We start from the raw sequence: 15,634 nt of genomic DNA on the forward strand, positions 1-15,634 counted from the left end.
AATTTTTGCTTCCTCTAGACTAGACGAGAGATGCGATGCCAAGGATACAAGCAAGTACGAGTGGGTGTGGGTCGAGTGTTTCTTGCGCACTGCATGATAATAACAGGACGTAGTGCAGAGCCGGCATTTGCAAATGCGGTACCCGATTTTAGAATTCTGGCGGACCCTTGCGGCAGGAGTTCTCAACCTTTCAGGGTCTGCGCTTCCCTTTGAACACTGATGTGAGCTCACGTCCACTCCCCCCCCCCTTCATCAGACCACCATGTGTCGTCAATACAAGAGTATTTTATGAAAACACAGTAAACTCCCAATGGGATGTTTCCTTCAGTCAAAAGTAGTACTTTTTGTCACTGAAATTGATAGAATAAGCAAAAAAAAAAAAAAAACATGGACCCAGAAAATACTTTTATTTTCCCAACAGTTATTTTTTAATTTTTTAAAATGTCCGATTCTTCAAACAATGCGTGGTCTTTATGACGTCACAAATGATGCATTATGGCGCATCTTTCTACCACATTTCCACGTTATGATAATCAAGAAGCGAATTACGATTGCGCTCTACGCTTGTTACCAACCATATTGTTGCCAATACACGTGAGTAAAGATGCGAATTAAATATTTTGGACCGTGAATGGCAGCACTGAATGGCATTTCATCATTTGCGATGTCATTGGCAGAAGAGTTAAACGATGAAAGAGCACCGATTTAAGTAATTTTTTAAAAATATTAAACTTAAAGAAATTATTTAAAAAAAATGTCAGATTCTATGTTTTTAAGCATGCTCTTTCAGAAAAAAATACTTTTAAATTTTGGAAACGACCCCATTATCCGCGGAATAGGGTGGCACGATAACCGCGGATAATCCGACTTATAGGTAAAAAAGGAGACTAGTGTATACAATAACTAAAAAAATATGAGTAAAACTCGCACAAGCATTAAAATTATAGCTAAAAACGATAACATTGAATGTAAAATATACTTATATGAGACAGCGAGAAGCAAAGGGTTCCTGTTCAAAACGGCCACATTTTCCCAAGAAATGATGATTTTGCGCATGGAAATTATGCTAAAAGAAGGAATCTAAAATGACTGCCGAATTTGTCACTCTCTGTTCACACCCCTTTCATGGTAGACAAGGAAGGGAAATTTTTAATTTAAACATGCCGACAGCTTGAATCTTGTAAAATGGCTTTTAGTTTTCTATATTTGTATCGCAGGGTTCAAACGAGTCCTTGAAAATCTTTAAAGTGCTTTATTTTAGTGTGTGTTACAAAGGGCCCCATTAAAGTGCTTTATTTTGAACAAAAATTCTTTATTATTTTGACAAGGTGCGTTATTTTTTATTTTAAAGGAAGTCTTTAAAAATGAAAAAAATTTCTCAATTTTTTTTTCCAGTAATATATTTTCCTAATATTTCAAATCCCATTGTAGATTTCTTTTACTGAAATTTGACATTTCATTGAATTAATAACATTATTTTGCTAATGATTTTGATTTTTTTCTTTTCAAATTAATATCAAGTATTTTCAAAAAGCTTTCCTTGCTCCCATTTTCTATTTCCAGTTGATTCCATTTGCAAAAACTGGAACTCGGCAAAGAAGTTAATTTCAAACACAATACAAATACAAATGTGACGACCAGCAACAGGTTCTGGCCCCAGTTTGGCTGGTCCTATTCAGTTTATAAGTCACCAATGAAGATCGATGGCCCTCTTAAAGCTATCCACCCCCTTGCTCGTTACCGCCTCTTCCGGTAAACTGTTCTAAGTGCCCACGACCCTAATAAAGAAGTAATTTTTCCTAATTTCCAGGTTAGCCTGAGATTTGAATAGCTTAAAACAATCACCCCTCGTCCTACTTTCTGTGCAAAAACTTAACCCGTTAACATCTTTCATTTTGATAAATTTAAACAACTGAATCATGTCACCTCTGACTCTCCTTTGCTCCAGGCTATACATTCCTTCGCTTTTCTCGCCAAAATTCATTAAAGAAGCATTTTCAAGCAATGGAGTGGTTTCCTTCAGTCAAAAGTACTACTTTTAGTCACTGAAATTGATAGAATGAGGAAAAAAATAACATGGACCCAGAAAATACTTTCATTTTCCCAACAGTTATTTTTTGATTAATTTTTAAAATGTCCGATTTTGAAAGCAAGCCGTGACCTTATGACGTCACAAATGATGCATTTTGGCGCATGTTTCTACCACGGTTCCACGTTATGATAATCAACAAGCTAATCAAAATTGCGCTTGCTATCAACCATATCGTTGCCAATACACGTGAGTAAAGATGTGAATTAAATATTTTGCTCTGTGATTGGCAACACAGAATGGCATTTCATAATTTGTGATGTCACACGACAGAAGCGTAAACAATGAGAGCGCACAGATTTCAGTAATGTTTTAAAAATATTAAACTTAAACAAATTATTTAAAAAAAATGGTCAGATCCTACGTTTTTAAGCATGCTCTATTCAGAAAAAAATACTTTTAAAATTTTGGAAACGACCCCATTGCATAAATATCCATTTTTCCTGTCGAATCTTTTTCCAGACTCGTGTGCTTTTTTTTTTCTTTTCCTTTCTCTTGTATTATTGTAATTTTTAATAATAATTTAAAATTTGAAACTTTCACCGACTTTAAAACTTTTAATATCATTCAGTCTTTTCTAATATTACTATATTTTGCTATTTTAACATTATAATCACGTATGTGGTAATGGGAAATAAAAGTTATTTGTACTCAGCCTTTGATTTAGTTTATGCTTTATTAATTAAATTCTAATAATTAGTTTTATACTAGTTTTTTAACTTATTAAAATACTAACACAAAAGAAACTGCTGTCTCTGGATGTGATAACCGGTCTGTTTGGTATATTGCATATACTTACTGCTAAACAAACCTTAGGTATGTTTTCTTTAAATAATTTTTACACGCAATATTGGTTTGCTCTACAAAATAACAAGATGCCCTACAAAATCGCTGTAGATGGTTCTTAAATCCTTGTTTAACTTTTTTGTTCTCAATATTCGCTTATGCTACTGTCCTAGTTTTTAAATTTAATTAAAATTTATTTTCTATATTTTCTCATTCGTCCCTGGGATATTCAGGAAGCATGTATGAAGAGATGATAATGCATAAACTGTGAAAATACTATCATTTACCAAGAATACGAAGAAATCACTTTAGTTAGAGAAAAAATAGGGTGCCTTAAAAGTGCTTTCCGGGTGTCACCCGTCTGGGGGGTCACATTGGGCATTGCAAGTTTTTGGGGAAAATGAAGCTAAAATCCATTTTTAAGGCTACAAATTTGAAAATTTTCCCGGAGACAACTCCCCGGTTCTACATTTTTATTTGTTTTTTATACATTAGACCACTTAAAAGCTCGTTCTAACACAAATGTAGTTGTTTCATGAAAATTGCACGGATTTCATGTTTTGAAATAAAATGTAATTTTTTCTTTTGCGTTTGTAGCGGGTGACACCAAAAAGTGCAGCGCCGGGTGCCACCCTTGCTATTTACGCCACTGATATATATATATATATAACCGTAGGCAATTAACCATACTATAAAAAAGCCCCTGCTTCGGAAAATCCATTGGTGGGCCGTCGCTTTATTAACGAAATTTTATTGTAAATTTTGTCTTCATTACAAATATGTTTGCTGCTAAAGTTTTTTCCAATAGTCGGATAGCAAACTTTCGGCTGATATGGTTCCGTTCTAAAAGCTTGAAAATATTTAGGCTAAAATAATCTAGTTCTTTCCCTTCTCCTCCACAAACACGTTGCCTGGCAACTACAACACCATAATCGTTAGAACAGCGCTCTGCTGTGGAACTCGATACACGCGATAACAACTTTCTCCTGCTGATAGATAAGAGGTAAGTCGAAAACTTTTGAAGAGTATCTTTATCATGGCTTATTATTTTCTTTCTATACCTATACTAATACATTATGTATCAAGTCAATTTGAGTACGTTTATTTTGTGATTTTGTTATAAACGTTATGTCATTTAACCACTGTTGATTAACATAAGGTAACTCGGATAAGTGCATGCCCGAATTTTCAAAGATCACATTCACAAGGATGACGCTCAGTTGAAAAATCTTGTATATGAACCAAATTTTTTAATTTCATTTTTATATCCTTTATTTAGGTTTTCAAGAATATGATGTGTTAAATAAACCATATTTTTTTAACCTGTTTTATGTTACTTCTTCTCAGGGTCGCACTTGCCCCACTTGAGGGGATAAATCCTTGGCCATTATCGTCTGGTGCTCGTGATTATAATAAGTTGGGCCCAAGCGTTACACTATTAATGAAATTCAAATTATATTTTCATTCAGAAACCAATGCGTATAATCTTCGTTAATAATTTTAATCTCACGCTAATTTAAAGGAGAGAAAGGAATGAAATAAGGAGATGAACTGAAACACTAATGTAAGGAGCAAGCACTTTGTTAGTTAACAAGATTAAAGATAAAGAGAACCAACCATGTGTCACAAGGAAAAAAACACACAGTTCCTCTTAGCCGCATGATTCATCTGTCTGAATTGACTATACAAGCAGCGATAAAATTAAAAATTTTAAAAAACCCCGGCTGAGTCGCAACTGTAGAATCAAGAGGGAAAATTGAAAATCCTATTAAAAGCCTTACATTATTAATAAAAAAAAGTTTATGATTTCTTGATTGCAACACACAAAAATTGAAGTTGATCTAAAAATATGCATGTTTATGTCAATTCTAAAGCAGCCAATAAATTTAAAACTAAACATTTAAAGAGGAAATAGGCGGTATACAGCTCTGTAAGAATAGCTTTTACTATACCGTCTATATTTCTTGTCTCAAACTTTTAATTTTAATTTTTTTTGTCTGCTTTAGAATTAACATAAACATACATATATTACGATCAACTTCAATTTTTGTTTGTTGCAAATCAAGATATCATATACTTGGTTTATTTCATACTTTTTAGTACGATTCAAGCTTATAGAAATAGTCTTTAGAATTAAAAAACATTTTTTGTATTTTGATTTGCATTTTATTATAAAGTTTTTTGGTTTTAAAATTTATTTGAGGTGAAACTTTTTGAAAGGTAAAACATATTATCTTGATATCTATCCTTATTAAGAAAAAAAAATGGTATGGACTTTCATTTTGATATAAATGAATTGCGCATAAAGAAAGAATGACTTTTTCCCATTAATATTTTTTCAGTATTGCTGGTTTGTATGCTCGAACTTAAAAGCAATTTTGTTCTAGTGTAGCGAAAACAAAATTAAAAATTTAAAAAACCCCCGACTGAGTCGCAACTGTAGAATCAAGAAGGAAAAATCGAAAATCCTTTTAAAAGCCTTATATTATTAACTAGTGGTACCCGCACGGCTTTGCCCATAGAAGAAAATTGAAAGGTCTTTTGGTTCGCCTGTATATTTACAAATAATGTATGGTGAATTTCTCGCCAGTTGGCTTGCCCATGTTACGGTTCCAGGTTATGATAATTTGGTAATTCACTCGTCCATCTTATGATAATTTTGCACGGGAAAATGTTCTTAAAGTTGGAATAAAAAAAGAATAAAATCAAATTTTTGAAGAATTGCTTCGAGGTGCACACCCCCATACTACAAACTAATTTTGTGCCAAATTTCATGAAAATCGGCCGAACGGTCTAGGCGCTATGTGTGTCACAGAGATCCTGACAGACAGAGTTCCAGACTTTCAGCTTTATTATTAGTAAAGAGTAAAGAAAATCAATGTCAAGTATTTTATTTGCTACTAGTGGTACCCACACGGCTTTGCCCGTAATAGAAAAATTAAAAGGTCTTTTGGTTCGCCTGTATATTTACAAATAATGTATGGTGAATTTTCTCGCCAATTGGCTTGTACCTATGTTACGGTTCCACGTTATGATAATTTGATATCTCGCTAATTGGCTTGTGCCCATGTTACGTTCCACGTTATGATAATTTCGTAATTTACTCGTCCACCTTATGATATTTTTGTTCTTAAAATTGGAATAGAAAAAGAATCACATCGAATTTTCGAAAAATCGCTTCGAGGTGCACACCCCATGCTACAAACTAACTTTGTGCGAAATTTCATGAAAATCGGCCGATCGATCTAGGTGATATGCGCGTCACAGAGATCCAGACATCCAGAGATCCTCCGGACAGAGAGACTTTCAGCTTTGTTATTAGTAAAGAAGATTAAATAGAAACTGGCAACAGATAACATTTTTAAATCATTGCGCTTTATTTCCTTGTCGGCCATTAATGAATTAGGTTATCAATCGCGTGAATAAAGGCTCAGCCGTTATTAAAGTCTTCTTTTAAAAACCGTTATAATTCGAATTCTATGAAACATGGAAGTTCCAAACACATTCTATCAGACACGGGAAAAAATTCTCTTTATTTTGGCATTAAATTTTTAACTATGTTTTCACTGCAAAAATCGCAAAAACCCTTTTAGAGGTTTTTAATTAATATCTTGGTTAATTAATGTCATCCAAAGATGGATAGAAAACTCTCCTTTCGATCAATTTTTTTTTTTTTTTCAAAATTGGTCCATCCGTTTAGTCGCTAGAGTGCCACAGACAGACACACAGATACACAGACACGTCAAACTTATAACCCCCTTCCTTTGCGTGTCGGGCGTTAAAAAGAGGCTTCTCCATTAGGCACATCACTAAGTCGGCAATCAACAATAAAATTAAAAATTTTAACCCATCCCCCTCCCAACTGAGTTGCAACTGTAGAATCAAGAAGGAAAATTGAAAATAATTATAAAAGCCTTATATTATTCAAAATCAATGATTTTATTTGCTATTAAATAGAAATTGGCCACAGATAAACATTTTAAATCAGTGCGTTTTATTTCCTTGTCGACCACAGAGTAAAGAAATTTCTTTACTTTATGTTGTCGGCCAACAATGAATTCGGTTATCAATCGCGTGAATAAAGGCTTAGCAGTTATTAAAATCTGCTTTAAAAAATCGTTATACAACCCAAGTTCAAAATAATAGAACACTTTTCACTTTTTGGAAAAAAGTATATTCTAACCAAATATAGGTGCAAATTAGGTATTTAAATGAGCGTGTCACCTTTCTTAGACCTTACACTCTACATTTCATTTTAAATATAATTTATAAAAAATAATTAATCCAAAAGTTTATAATGATGAGGGTTTACATTGAGTCAAAAAATTAGAATAATCAAATTAAAATGGGTAAAAACATTTTCAAAAAAAGCAATATCAATACTTGAATGCGTCATTTTTTGTTGGAATCAAAATGCTTTAATCCTTTCACATATGGATTTTACCACCTATTTTCATTCATCGCTTCTGACACTTTCCATACCCTTTTCAATGCGGCTACGAGTTCAATTTAATTGGTGGACAGTAGGTTAGAACCGCTTTCTTTAGATTTGACGGTGCCACAAATTTTTGATCGTATTTAGATCGATAGAATTGCTTGGCCAGTTTAATACCGAAATTCCTTTACTTATTCGTTTTAAAATCTAAGAGTCGATATAGAGATGTGACACGGAGTAGAATTTTGATGAAAGATAACTGTGATCACTGCTGCGAAGATACATAAAATTGCCCAACTCCAGCAGCTCTCATGCATCCACATACCATAAAGGATGTCCCAAATTTGAGGGATCGTCTTACACAAGATTTCTCTTACGCTTTACTTTTTAAACGTCAAACCCGAACACCTTTTTTGTTCACAGATATTTCAGAAAAAGATTCATCACTGACTACAATACTTTTCCAACCTTGTTGCCTCCGTCCGAGTTTCTCTTTGCTCCAGGAGAGTCGTGCACGTTTCTGATTTATATTTATCTTTGGTTTCAATTCGTATATCCGCAATTGAAACTGTACGTTTTGCAACTGTCCAAATGTAGTTGGCTTGGACACGAAAACTATCGATTCTTTCCAATACTAATGGACGTAAGAAGCATTTTTCAACGTTTATTTTGGACGATTCACTTTAATTTGGGTCATATCTGTCAATTGTTAATTTTTCTAGTTCATTTACTTTGGTTACTTTTTAGTTGGTCCGTCCTTCTATATTCCTTTCAAAATTTTATATACTGTAGATTGTAAAACGTTCATGTGAATTGAGTTGGATTGTTTTTTTTTTTTTGTTTTTTTTTCTAGCTTTAAGCAACGATATAGTACGTTCTTCCTGTTTTTCCTATATGTATCCCCTTGAAGACCCATTTTGAGCAATAAAGGGCTTTTAAAATGGCGTAAAATTATTCGGGCAACAAGCTTCATACCCGTGACAAACTTTCGGTTAACAGGCATGTAAATATTTTCGCCTCTTTTTTTTAAATTCACATTGAAGGAATTGATTATTCTAATTTTTTGACCTATATAAAAATCAATATAATTTTCCAATGTGTTAATGATCCATAAGTTGTTAAATTAATATCTGCAAAGTTGTTAAAATTAATTTACCCATTCATGAATAACGTGTGTTACTCTTTTTAATTTGCATGCAGTCATTTTTCCCGACTCAGGGACTAGTTTTGTTTAAACAGTTTTAGTATTCTATTATTTTGAATTTGGGTTGTAATTCAAATTCTATGAAACATGGCAGTTCCAAAGTTATTCTATCAGACGCGGAAAAAAATTCTCTTTATTTTGGTGTTAAATTTTAAAAGTTTTAACTATGTTTTCACTGCAAAAATCGCGAAAAACCTTTTAGAGGTTTTTAATTAATGTCTGCATTAACTAATGTCATCCAAAGACGCAACCTTGCTAAGAACACTCTCGATCAAATCTCCTTTCGAAGAAAAAAAGGTTTTTCACAATCCATCCGTTTAGGCGCTGCAGTGCCACACACAGACTCACAGATGCTAGACACGTCAAACTTATAACCCCCTTCCTTTGTGTGCCAGGAGTTAAAAAAGAGAAGGTAAAGTAATTACATAAAAAAAATATATTATGAAAAACCATGTCCTTGTACATTAAAATTTTAATTTGTAAAGGAAAAATAATTTTTTTCTTTCTTCGACCCACGGTTAGCTGTGGGAGAGTGAAAATGTGGAAAATTTGAACTCTTCTGTTCTTTTCAAACATTCTATCCCTTTATGTACGAATACACGTACAAAACTAGTACCAGAAGCATTATATCCTGTTTTTCAAATGTTTTACACCGAGTTCTCTACTACACATTGATTTGTCCCTCTTCTCTACCTTTTTCGTTTTTCATATATTACACGAGCTAAAGTCTAAATCTCCTTTCTTGATTTTTCTAAATAGCTAATTCCTTCATGTTCTCTGATTTTTTCAGCCAATAAAAATTTGATTTTTGGGGTATCTTAAACTCATTTCTGTTACATCATCATCCCATTCATCTAAACACGCTGTGTTCTTTCTGCAAAATGATGAATCACGGTAGCTCTACTAAATGAATATCTCCAACCTCGCATACCTTTTAAATAGCTTGTAAGATCTCATTTCAGAATGCCAAATCACCTTGATGGCAGCTAATTTTCCAATTGTTAAAAAAAAAACAGTGCTTCTTGGAGGTTATCCTTTATCCACTCTTTCGAACATAGGTTCTCACCATTTACCAAAATAAATGCACAACTGGAATTTAGTAGAAGTTTATGAAGAAATTGAATAAAGAATGAACTGAAACAGATTGCATCAATTGTAGTTTTATATATCCTTGTGCTTAGATTGCGATCAATGTACATCGTTGATGTTGAAATTCCTCCTCAAAATCAAAAACAAATCATCAAAGTTCTTCCCAGTTTTATCTTGAAATAATGCAGAAGCGTCTTTTGAATAAACAAATAAATTTTCATATAAAAAATCTTGTATCGCGCTTACAGATAAACAGTAATCATTAAAATTAGCTGTCCATTTTCAGAGTAGCAACTGCAAACACATATCTCACCGATATCAGAAACCTTGTTTTTTCTCTCATCTCAAAAATTACTCAACACTCCTTAAGAAGTTTTCACTTCAAAAATGTTATATAAGTTTAACCATGTTTACTTTCGAAAAAGAAATGTAATGCCCCGGATGAAGATCGAACTCACGGTCCTTAACCTTTTAAACGCCGTAATTCAAAATTTTAATTTTTACTCTTAATTTTTTGCTTAAATGTCTCAATTTACCTCCAGTATAGCTAACCTAAACATGTTTTGGCGAAAAAAAAATTTTAAATAGGAATTTCAGGATGTTCCCATTTGGGAACATCGGCGTTTGGAATGAAGTAAACGGGAGGATTGATCTCGAAACTTTATTACTTCGAAATGGATGAAAAAATATGAATATTTTTGTTTATTTTACATACTATTATACTTTTCTCTTCTGAATGACACTTTTTCTTTCTTATTGTCTATGGTATTGGGGGAAGCAAGATGAGCGGAGTCTCGTTTCACATTCAATGCCCGTTTTCGCACATTCTTCTGACAAACCGTACAACGTCTCTGAGTGAAGGGGACAAGACAATGGTTATCTGTTTTTAAATTCAGAACAGGAAGATGTGATTTACGTTCAGGTCTGCTTGACACCTTCACTGAGAGTTAATATGATATCAGCTAGATGTTGCATATAATCCAGAGGAAGTATTTTGAAAAATAACTGCAGGAGATCCATTGCCTGAAGCTCGGAGAATTTTCCAGTCAATTTTTCGGGTTTTTTACCCAGAAGATTTTCTTCTAACTTAGCATATTTTTTCCACCTGGGATAGGGTTCTTGTTTCCGCTTCTTTGCTTCTGGAGTCGAGCATGAGGTTGTGTTTCCCTTTTTATATCCTGAATTGTGAAGCTGATCATCTGAACTATTTGAACCTGTATCTTCATCGCTAAGCATCAAGTCAACATGGCCGCAGACATCTTTAGGATAAACTTCATTTAAGGCTTCATCATTTATGTGTTCTTCATCACTCAGACTCGCGTGTTTATCAGGCAGCAAAATACAAAGATCATGCTCGTGTTTGTCATCAAGTTCGCTGTTGAATAAGCTGTGGAAATAATCTAACGCAGCTTCTAACGTTAAAAACTTGTGAGGCATCTCTAGATTGCTGTTTATACGGAATGATAGTTCAAAAACACTAAATAGATTAAAACTACATTATTCTGAGTCTAAAAACAAAATCGTTGGTACGTATGAGACTCGCTAAAAGAAACAGAACGCACGTGAGCCGAGTAATGGAATGAAATGATGAAATGGGACTGGTCAAAGTTCATAAAAGGCCCTTATCTTTATCTACCCGTCAGTCACGAGATACATTTTAAAAGTGTGAAACACATACAATTCATAGAAAGTGAGTAGGGTAGAAAACAAGAATTCCAACCCCGAAAACGCGATTTACTTATAGTAGAGAGAATGCATGAAGGCGGGTGTGAAGGCTATAGTTACAATAGAATAGTGGTGTGAAGGGCAAGCTGATTGATAAAAAATGTATGTTCGTGAATGAAAGAACCGAGCACGCATATTCAACACAAAACAGATATTCCACAACAAAATATTTGAAATAAAGAGGAATCACACTCAAATTCCGCAATTGACTAAAATCCCCCTCAAATACTATACTCTAAACGCCGATGTTCCCAAATGGGAACGTGTCGGTTCTTATGAAAATAACTCACAAGAAATAATAATTGGAAACATTTTGTTAAGTTGAAATAAAATATATGCCCTCTGGCTACTAAATAACGCCAATAAAATATTTCTTACATCTTTTTCTTTAAAAGCAGATACAAAAAAACTTAGACAAATTCTAAGTTCAGAAATTCAGTAAATTTGACTTTAATTTCAAGATAAAGGTTAAACGTACTTTAAAAATTAAGAACACTTAAAATAAATTCATACTGTTGTGTGTCATTTCAGAAAATATGACAAGTCTTAACAAATAATTAGGTTACTAAAAAAATTCACAAAAAAAAAAATGTTCCCATTTGGGAACATCGGCAGGTAAAAGGTTAAGGTTGCTCAGGAACCGGATCATGAGACTGACGCGTTGCCGACTACGCTACCGAGGCTCGTAATTTCAACGAAAACAACGCTCGCAAAGAAGCAGAAAGATGCCACGCATGCGCTGTGTTCCAAATGTCGGTCAGGTGACGCTGTCGCGAAATGAATGGTTTTTTCTCACCTCAAAAATACACGACGCGCCTAAAGTAGTTTTCACTTTAAAAAAAAGTCAATAAATACAAAATTTAGCATTTTGTACGGACTCAGGGCCCTCTAACTTATGTTTAGGGAAATAATCTCCATTGAAAAATAATTCCAGCACAAAAAGTTTGACATTAGTACGATCAATATTCACCGAGATATGGAACGCAGCGTTTTCTGACTTACACCACTTTCCACTCATCCCTCAATAACACATTTTGGGGGGAAATATAGCGACTAACATGAGTTTAAAAATAGATGTGTGCATAAAGTGTGTTTTTTCAAAATGTACGAGCTTATATTGTGTGTTCTTGCGTATCATGCCACAAAATGCGCATTTGTCTTTGAATAGCAATGAAAAATACAGTAGGTGCCGCTTAATGTGATCACGGTTAATGTTATCATTCGCTTTATGTTATCAGAATCATGAAGTCCCGGAACACTTGTATGTTAACACATGTTAAAAAAGTCGGGTATTGTAATCAGATTCTTCGTTTATTGTTATCACTTTTTCATAAACTTTCAATTTTCCCCCCGTTTTTTTCCTCAATTAACAGAAATACATAGGCGAACCCTGACGAGACTAACTTTCTGTGTAGCATTTTGTGGTTTTCAATAGCAGTTCAAAATTTTTCCAGGAATGAAGCTACAGAAAGTTCGTTCCCAGTGACCATAGACTCCTCCTAAGAAAACTTTCTTTTGCACATAAAAAAATTCAGTCGTTGGACATGTTGCAGGCATTGATGTAGGACCTCCATTTTTGCCATTACTTTGTAAACTATTAAAGAATTGTGTCGAGATTGAAAACAAAGCGAAGTGAAATTAAAATTTAAACAACAAGCAAAACCATGCTGAAAAGATAGAAAAGCTGAATGTGCTCGGAAACTGGTTTACGAACGTCAGGGAAAACGGTCATATTTTACTTCACCTATTACTATGCGATTAAAAATTGCATAATTTAGCTTTAGCTTTTTATATTTCAGTTTTTTCCATTCTGTTAATTTAATAATTTATAATCTAAAACTGCGTTCAGTTCAGTCATTGTGATTTTAATTTGAGGTTGCCAAAATAAATGCACCTTAATTGGAAAAAAACATTATTTTGTGTCTCCTGGATTCTTTTCGGTTATTGTTATCAGTCGGTTATTGTTATCAAATTGTATTTGTCCCAAAGTGATCACATTAAGTGGCGCCTACTGTATAATATTTTGCTTTTTACTTCGACAACCAGTCATTCTTCTAAAAGGGCGATAAGTTCGAATCTCACCTGTTGGATGGTCCCTTAAAACTTTGAACTGGAATATCTCCTTTAGTTTTAGTCGCACAAATCTCAAGTTTTTTGTATTAGTAAAATTTTTCATTGAAGATTATTTCCCTAAATAAAAGTTAGGGGACCTAGGGCCCGTATAAAAAGTTATTTTTTTTACTTTTGAATGATGTCTTTTTGCTTCAAGCTTTCAATATCTCAACTCCAGATCTGATTTTGAACATTTTTGCAACTGGGAGTATGCACCTAGGATTAACGGTTGCAAAAATATAAGTTTTACAGGTTAAACGGGAACACCCTGTAGTAAATGCTTTAAATTGATTCCCTTCATGTGCTTTTATTACTTAAAAATGTTTTGAAACACGAATGTCGAATTCTACAAACTTGTGATAATTTTTATTTAAAAAAAAAAGCAGCTGTCCTACTCTTTTATATTAAAAGAAATGATTTTCTTCCCATTCCTGAATTACTAATTTCTAGTACATTTTCTCTATTGACGTTTTTTCATGATGCAAGAGACACTTGTTGTTTTTCTGAGTTCTCGAATGTTTTCCAGTGCGATTCTTAACGTAAAAAGCTTCAATTTTACTATATGGAATATGAAATTGTTATTTTATACATATGTATAATTTATGTATATTATATATATATATATATATATATATATATATATATATATATATATATATATATATATATATATATATATATATATATATATATATATATATATATATATATACGTGTGTGCATACGTGCACGTGCAATACAACATTATTTTATGACAAATTTAACCGTAAGATGACTGGTCTTAAAGAAATTATTTCATTTCTTGACTATTGTTCAAGCTTATTTTACTATTCATCAAAACTATTTATGGTATATGCTGCCGTGTGCAGGTAAACGGCAGTATGTGCAGAAATGAGTTTTTGAGACAGTTAAAGAAATGTGTGTTGGAAATGTGGTTGGAAATGTTGGAGTTTTTTCGCGCCTTTTTTTCAGCGGAAACAAAATAAACAAGCTTGTGCAGTAAAGCTAACGTACAATGGATGACAAAAATACAAAACAATGAAAAATGAACAACTTGCAGTTACTGTCCTTTATCTGCCCACGGCAGTATGGAGAAGTAGCTTTGTACGTGTTAAATATATTTGGGTAAGATATGAAAGTTTCGTCACTGTATTTATTTTTATGGGGTGATATGGAGCAGATATGTTTTTCTATACAAGACAAGTTTTCTTTGATTAATTCGTATTTTTTTCTTTAGAGAGCAGTAGCTGAAAATACTTTTGCATGGTTTCTGTTTTGGATCTTTTTCAAATTTTGTGAGAACATGTAATTGGGTTTTAGACGGGAGTCAAACTTTCGTAACTTTCTTTTTAACTAGTTTTCTATTTTCAACCATAGTTGACCTTTACAAGAGACGAGTTCCACGAATATATTCACGTTGAAAACTCGCCTTGACATTTCGTTGGCAGGGAACCAAATCAGTGCAGTTAGTGATTCCGGAGGATATTCACGAACAAAACAAATGCTTAACTAAACTGATCTCTTATTAAAGGGCAAATAATTAGCTTCTCAGAAGCACAGCGGCCATTCGCCTGACAGACTCGATGTGACCAGAATATATCGTCTTCCAGGATCGATCCGTATTGAAGCTATCGAACGGTCTGTAGCCAAGGGCGGGGTGCCATTTGGTCACTCGGCTAATGTCAAATTCTTTTCAGCTCTAGAGGACCTTTAAATGGGCCTATGACTCAGAAAAGAGTCATGGTGTCGATTTTGTTTTCACTGATTAGCTATGAAATCTATATTTGTGCCTGATATTTTTATATTTTGGGTGCGATTTTCGGTGCGTTTGTTCTCTCCAATTTTTCAAAATAATTTTGGTTTTAATACGAATCTGTCGTTTTAACAATTATTATTATTTTTCAAATTTATTTCTTCATTTTATTACTTTGCTATTTTGCTATTTATCTCTTCAGTTTATTTAATTACTAGTGGTATCCGCACGGCTTTGCCCGTAGTAGAAATTAAAAGGTCATTTGGTTCGCCTGTATATTTACAAATAATGGATTGTGAATTTCTCCCCAATTTGCTCGCCCATGTTACGGTTCCACGTTATGATAATTAGGTAACTTACTCGTCCACTTTATGATAATTTGCTCGGTAAAATGTTCTTAAAATTGGAATAGAAAAAGAACAAAGTCGTATTTTCGAAAAA

The 15,634-nt window shown here is 33.4% G+C and overlaps 2 protein-coding genes across 4 annotated transcripts in view; one reads left to right on the plus strand and one right to left on the minus strand.

The window, feature by feature from the left end:
- Nucleotides 1-3,815: 3,815 nt before the first annotated feature.
- The window catches only part of LOC129222130 (uncharacterized), a 71,885-nt gene continuing 60,066 nt past the window's right edge, over nt 3,816-15,634 (plus strand). For 2 of the 3 annotated variants that reach the window (XR_008580569.1, XM_054856580.1), the window contains exon 1: nt 3,816-3,878. The gene's annotated coding sequence lies outside the window, so the exon portion shown is untranslated. Of the gene's footprint in view, nt 3,879-14,985; nt 15,079-15,634 lie in introns of those variants that run through there. The other variant, XM_054856581.1, reaches the window with a different exon arrangement.
- LOC129223030 (uncharacterized) lies at nt 10,522-11,040 on the minus strand. The gene has a single exon (XM_054857593.1). The coding sequence runs from the start codon at nt 11,038-11,040 to the stop codon at nt 10,522-10,524; it is 519 nt and encodes a 172-aa protein (XP_054713568.1).

This window comes from Uloborus diversus, chromosome 5 (genome assembly GCF_026930045.1).
Source record: "Uloborus diversus isolate 005 chromosome 5, Udiv.v.3.1, whole genome shotgun sequence".
Lineage (NCBI taxonomy): Eukaryota > Metazoa > Arthropoda > Arachnida > Araneae > Uloboridae > Uloborus > Uloborus diversus.

Coding starts and splice junctions, on each gene's coding strand:
- LOC129223030 (XM_054857593.1), bottom strand. CDS start 11,040: ATGCCTCACAAGTTTTTAACGTTAGAAGCTGCGTTAGATTATTTCCAC.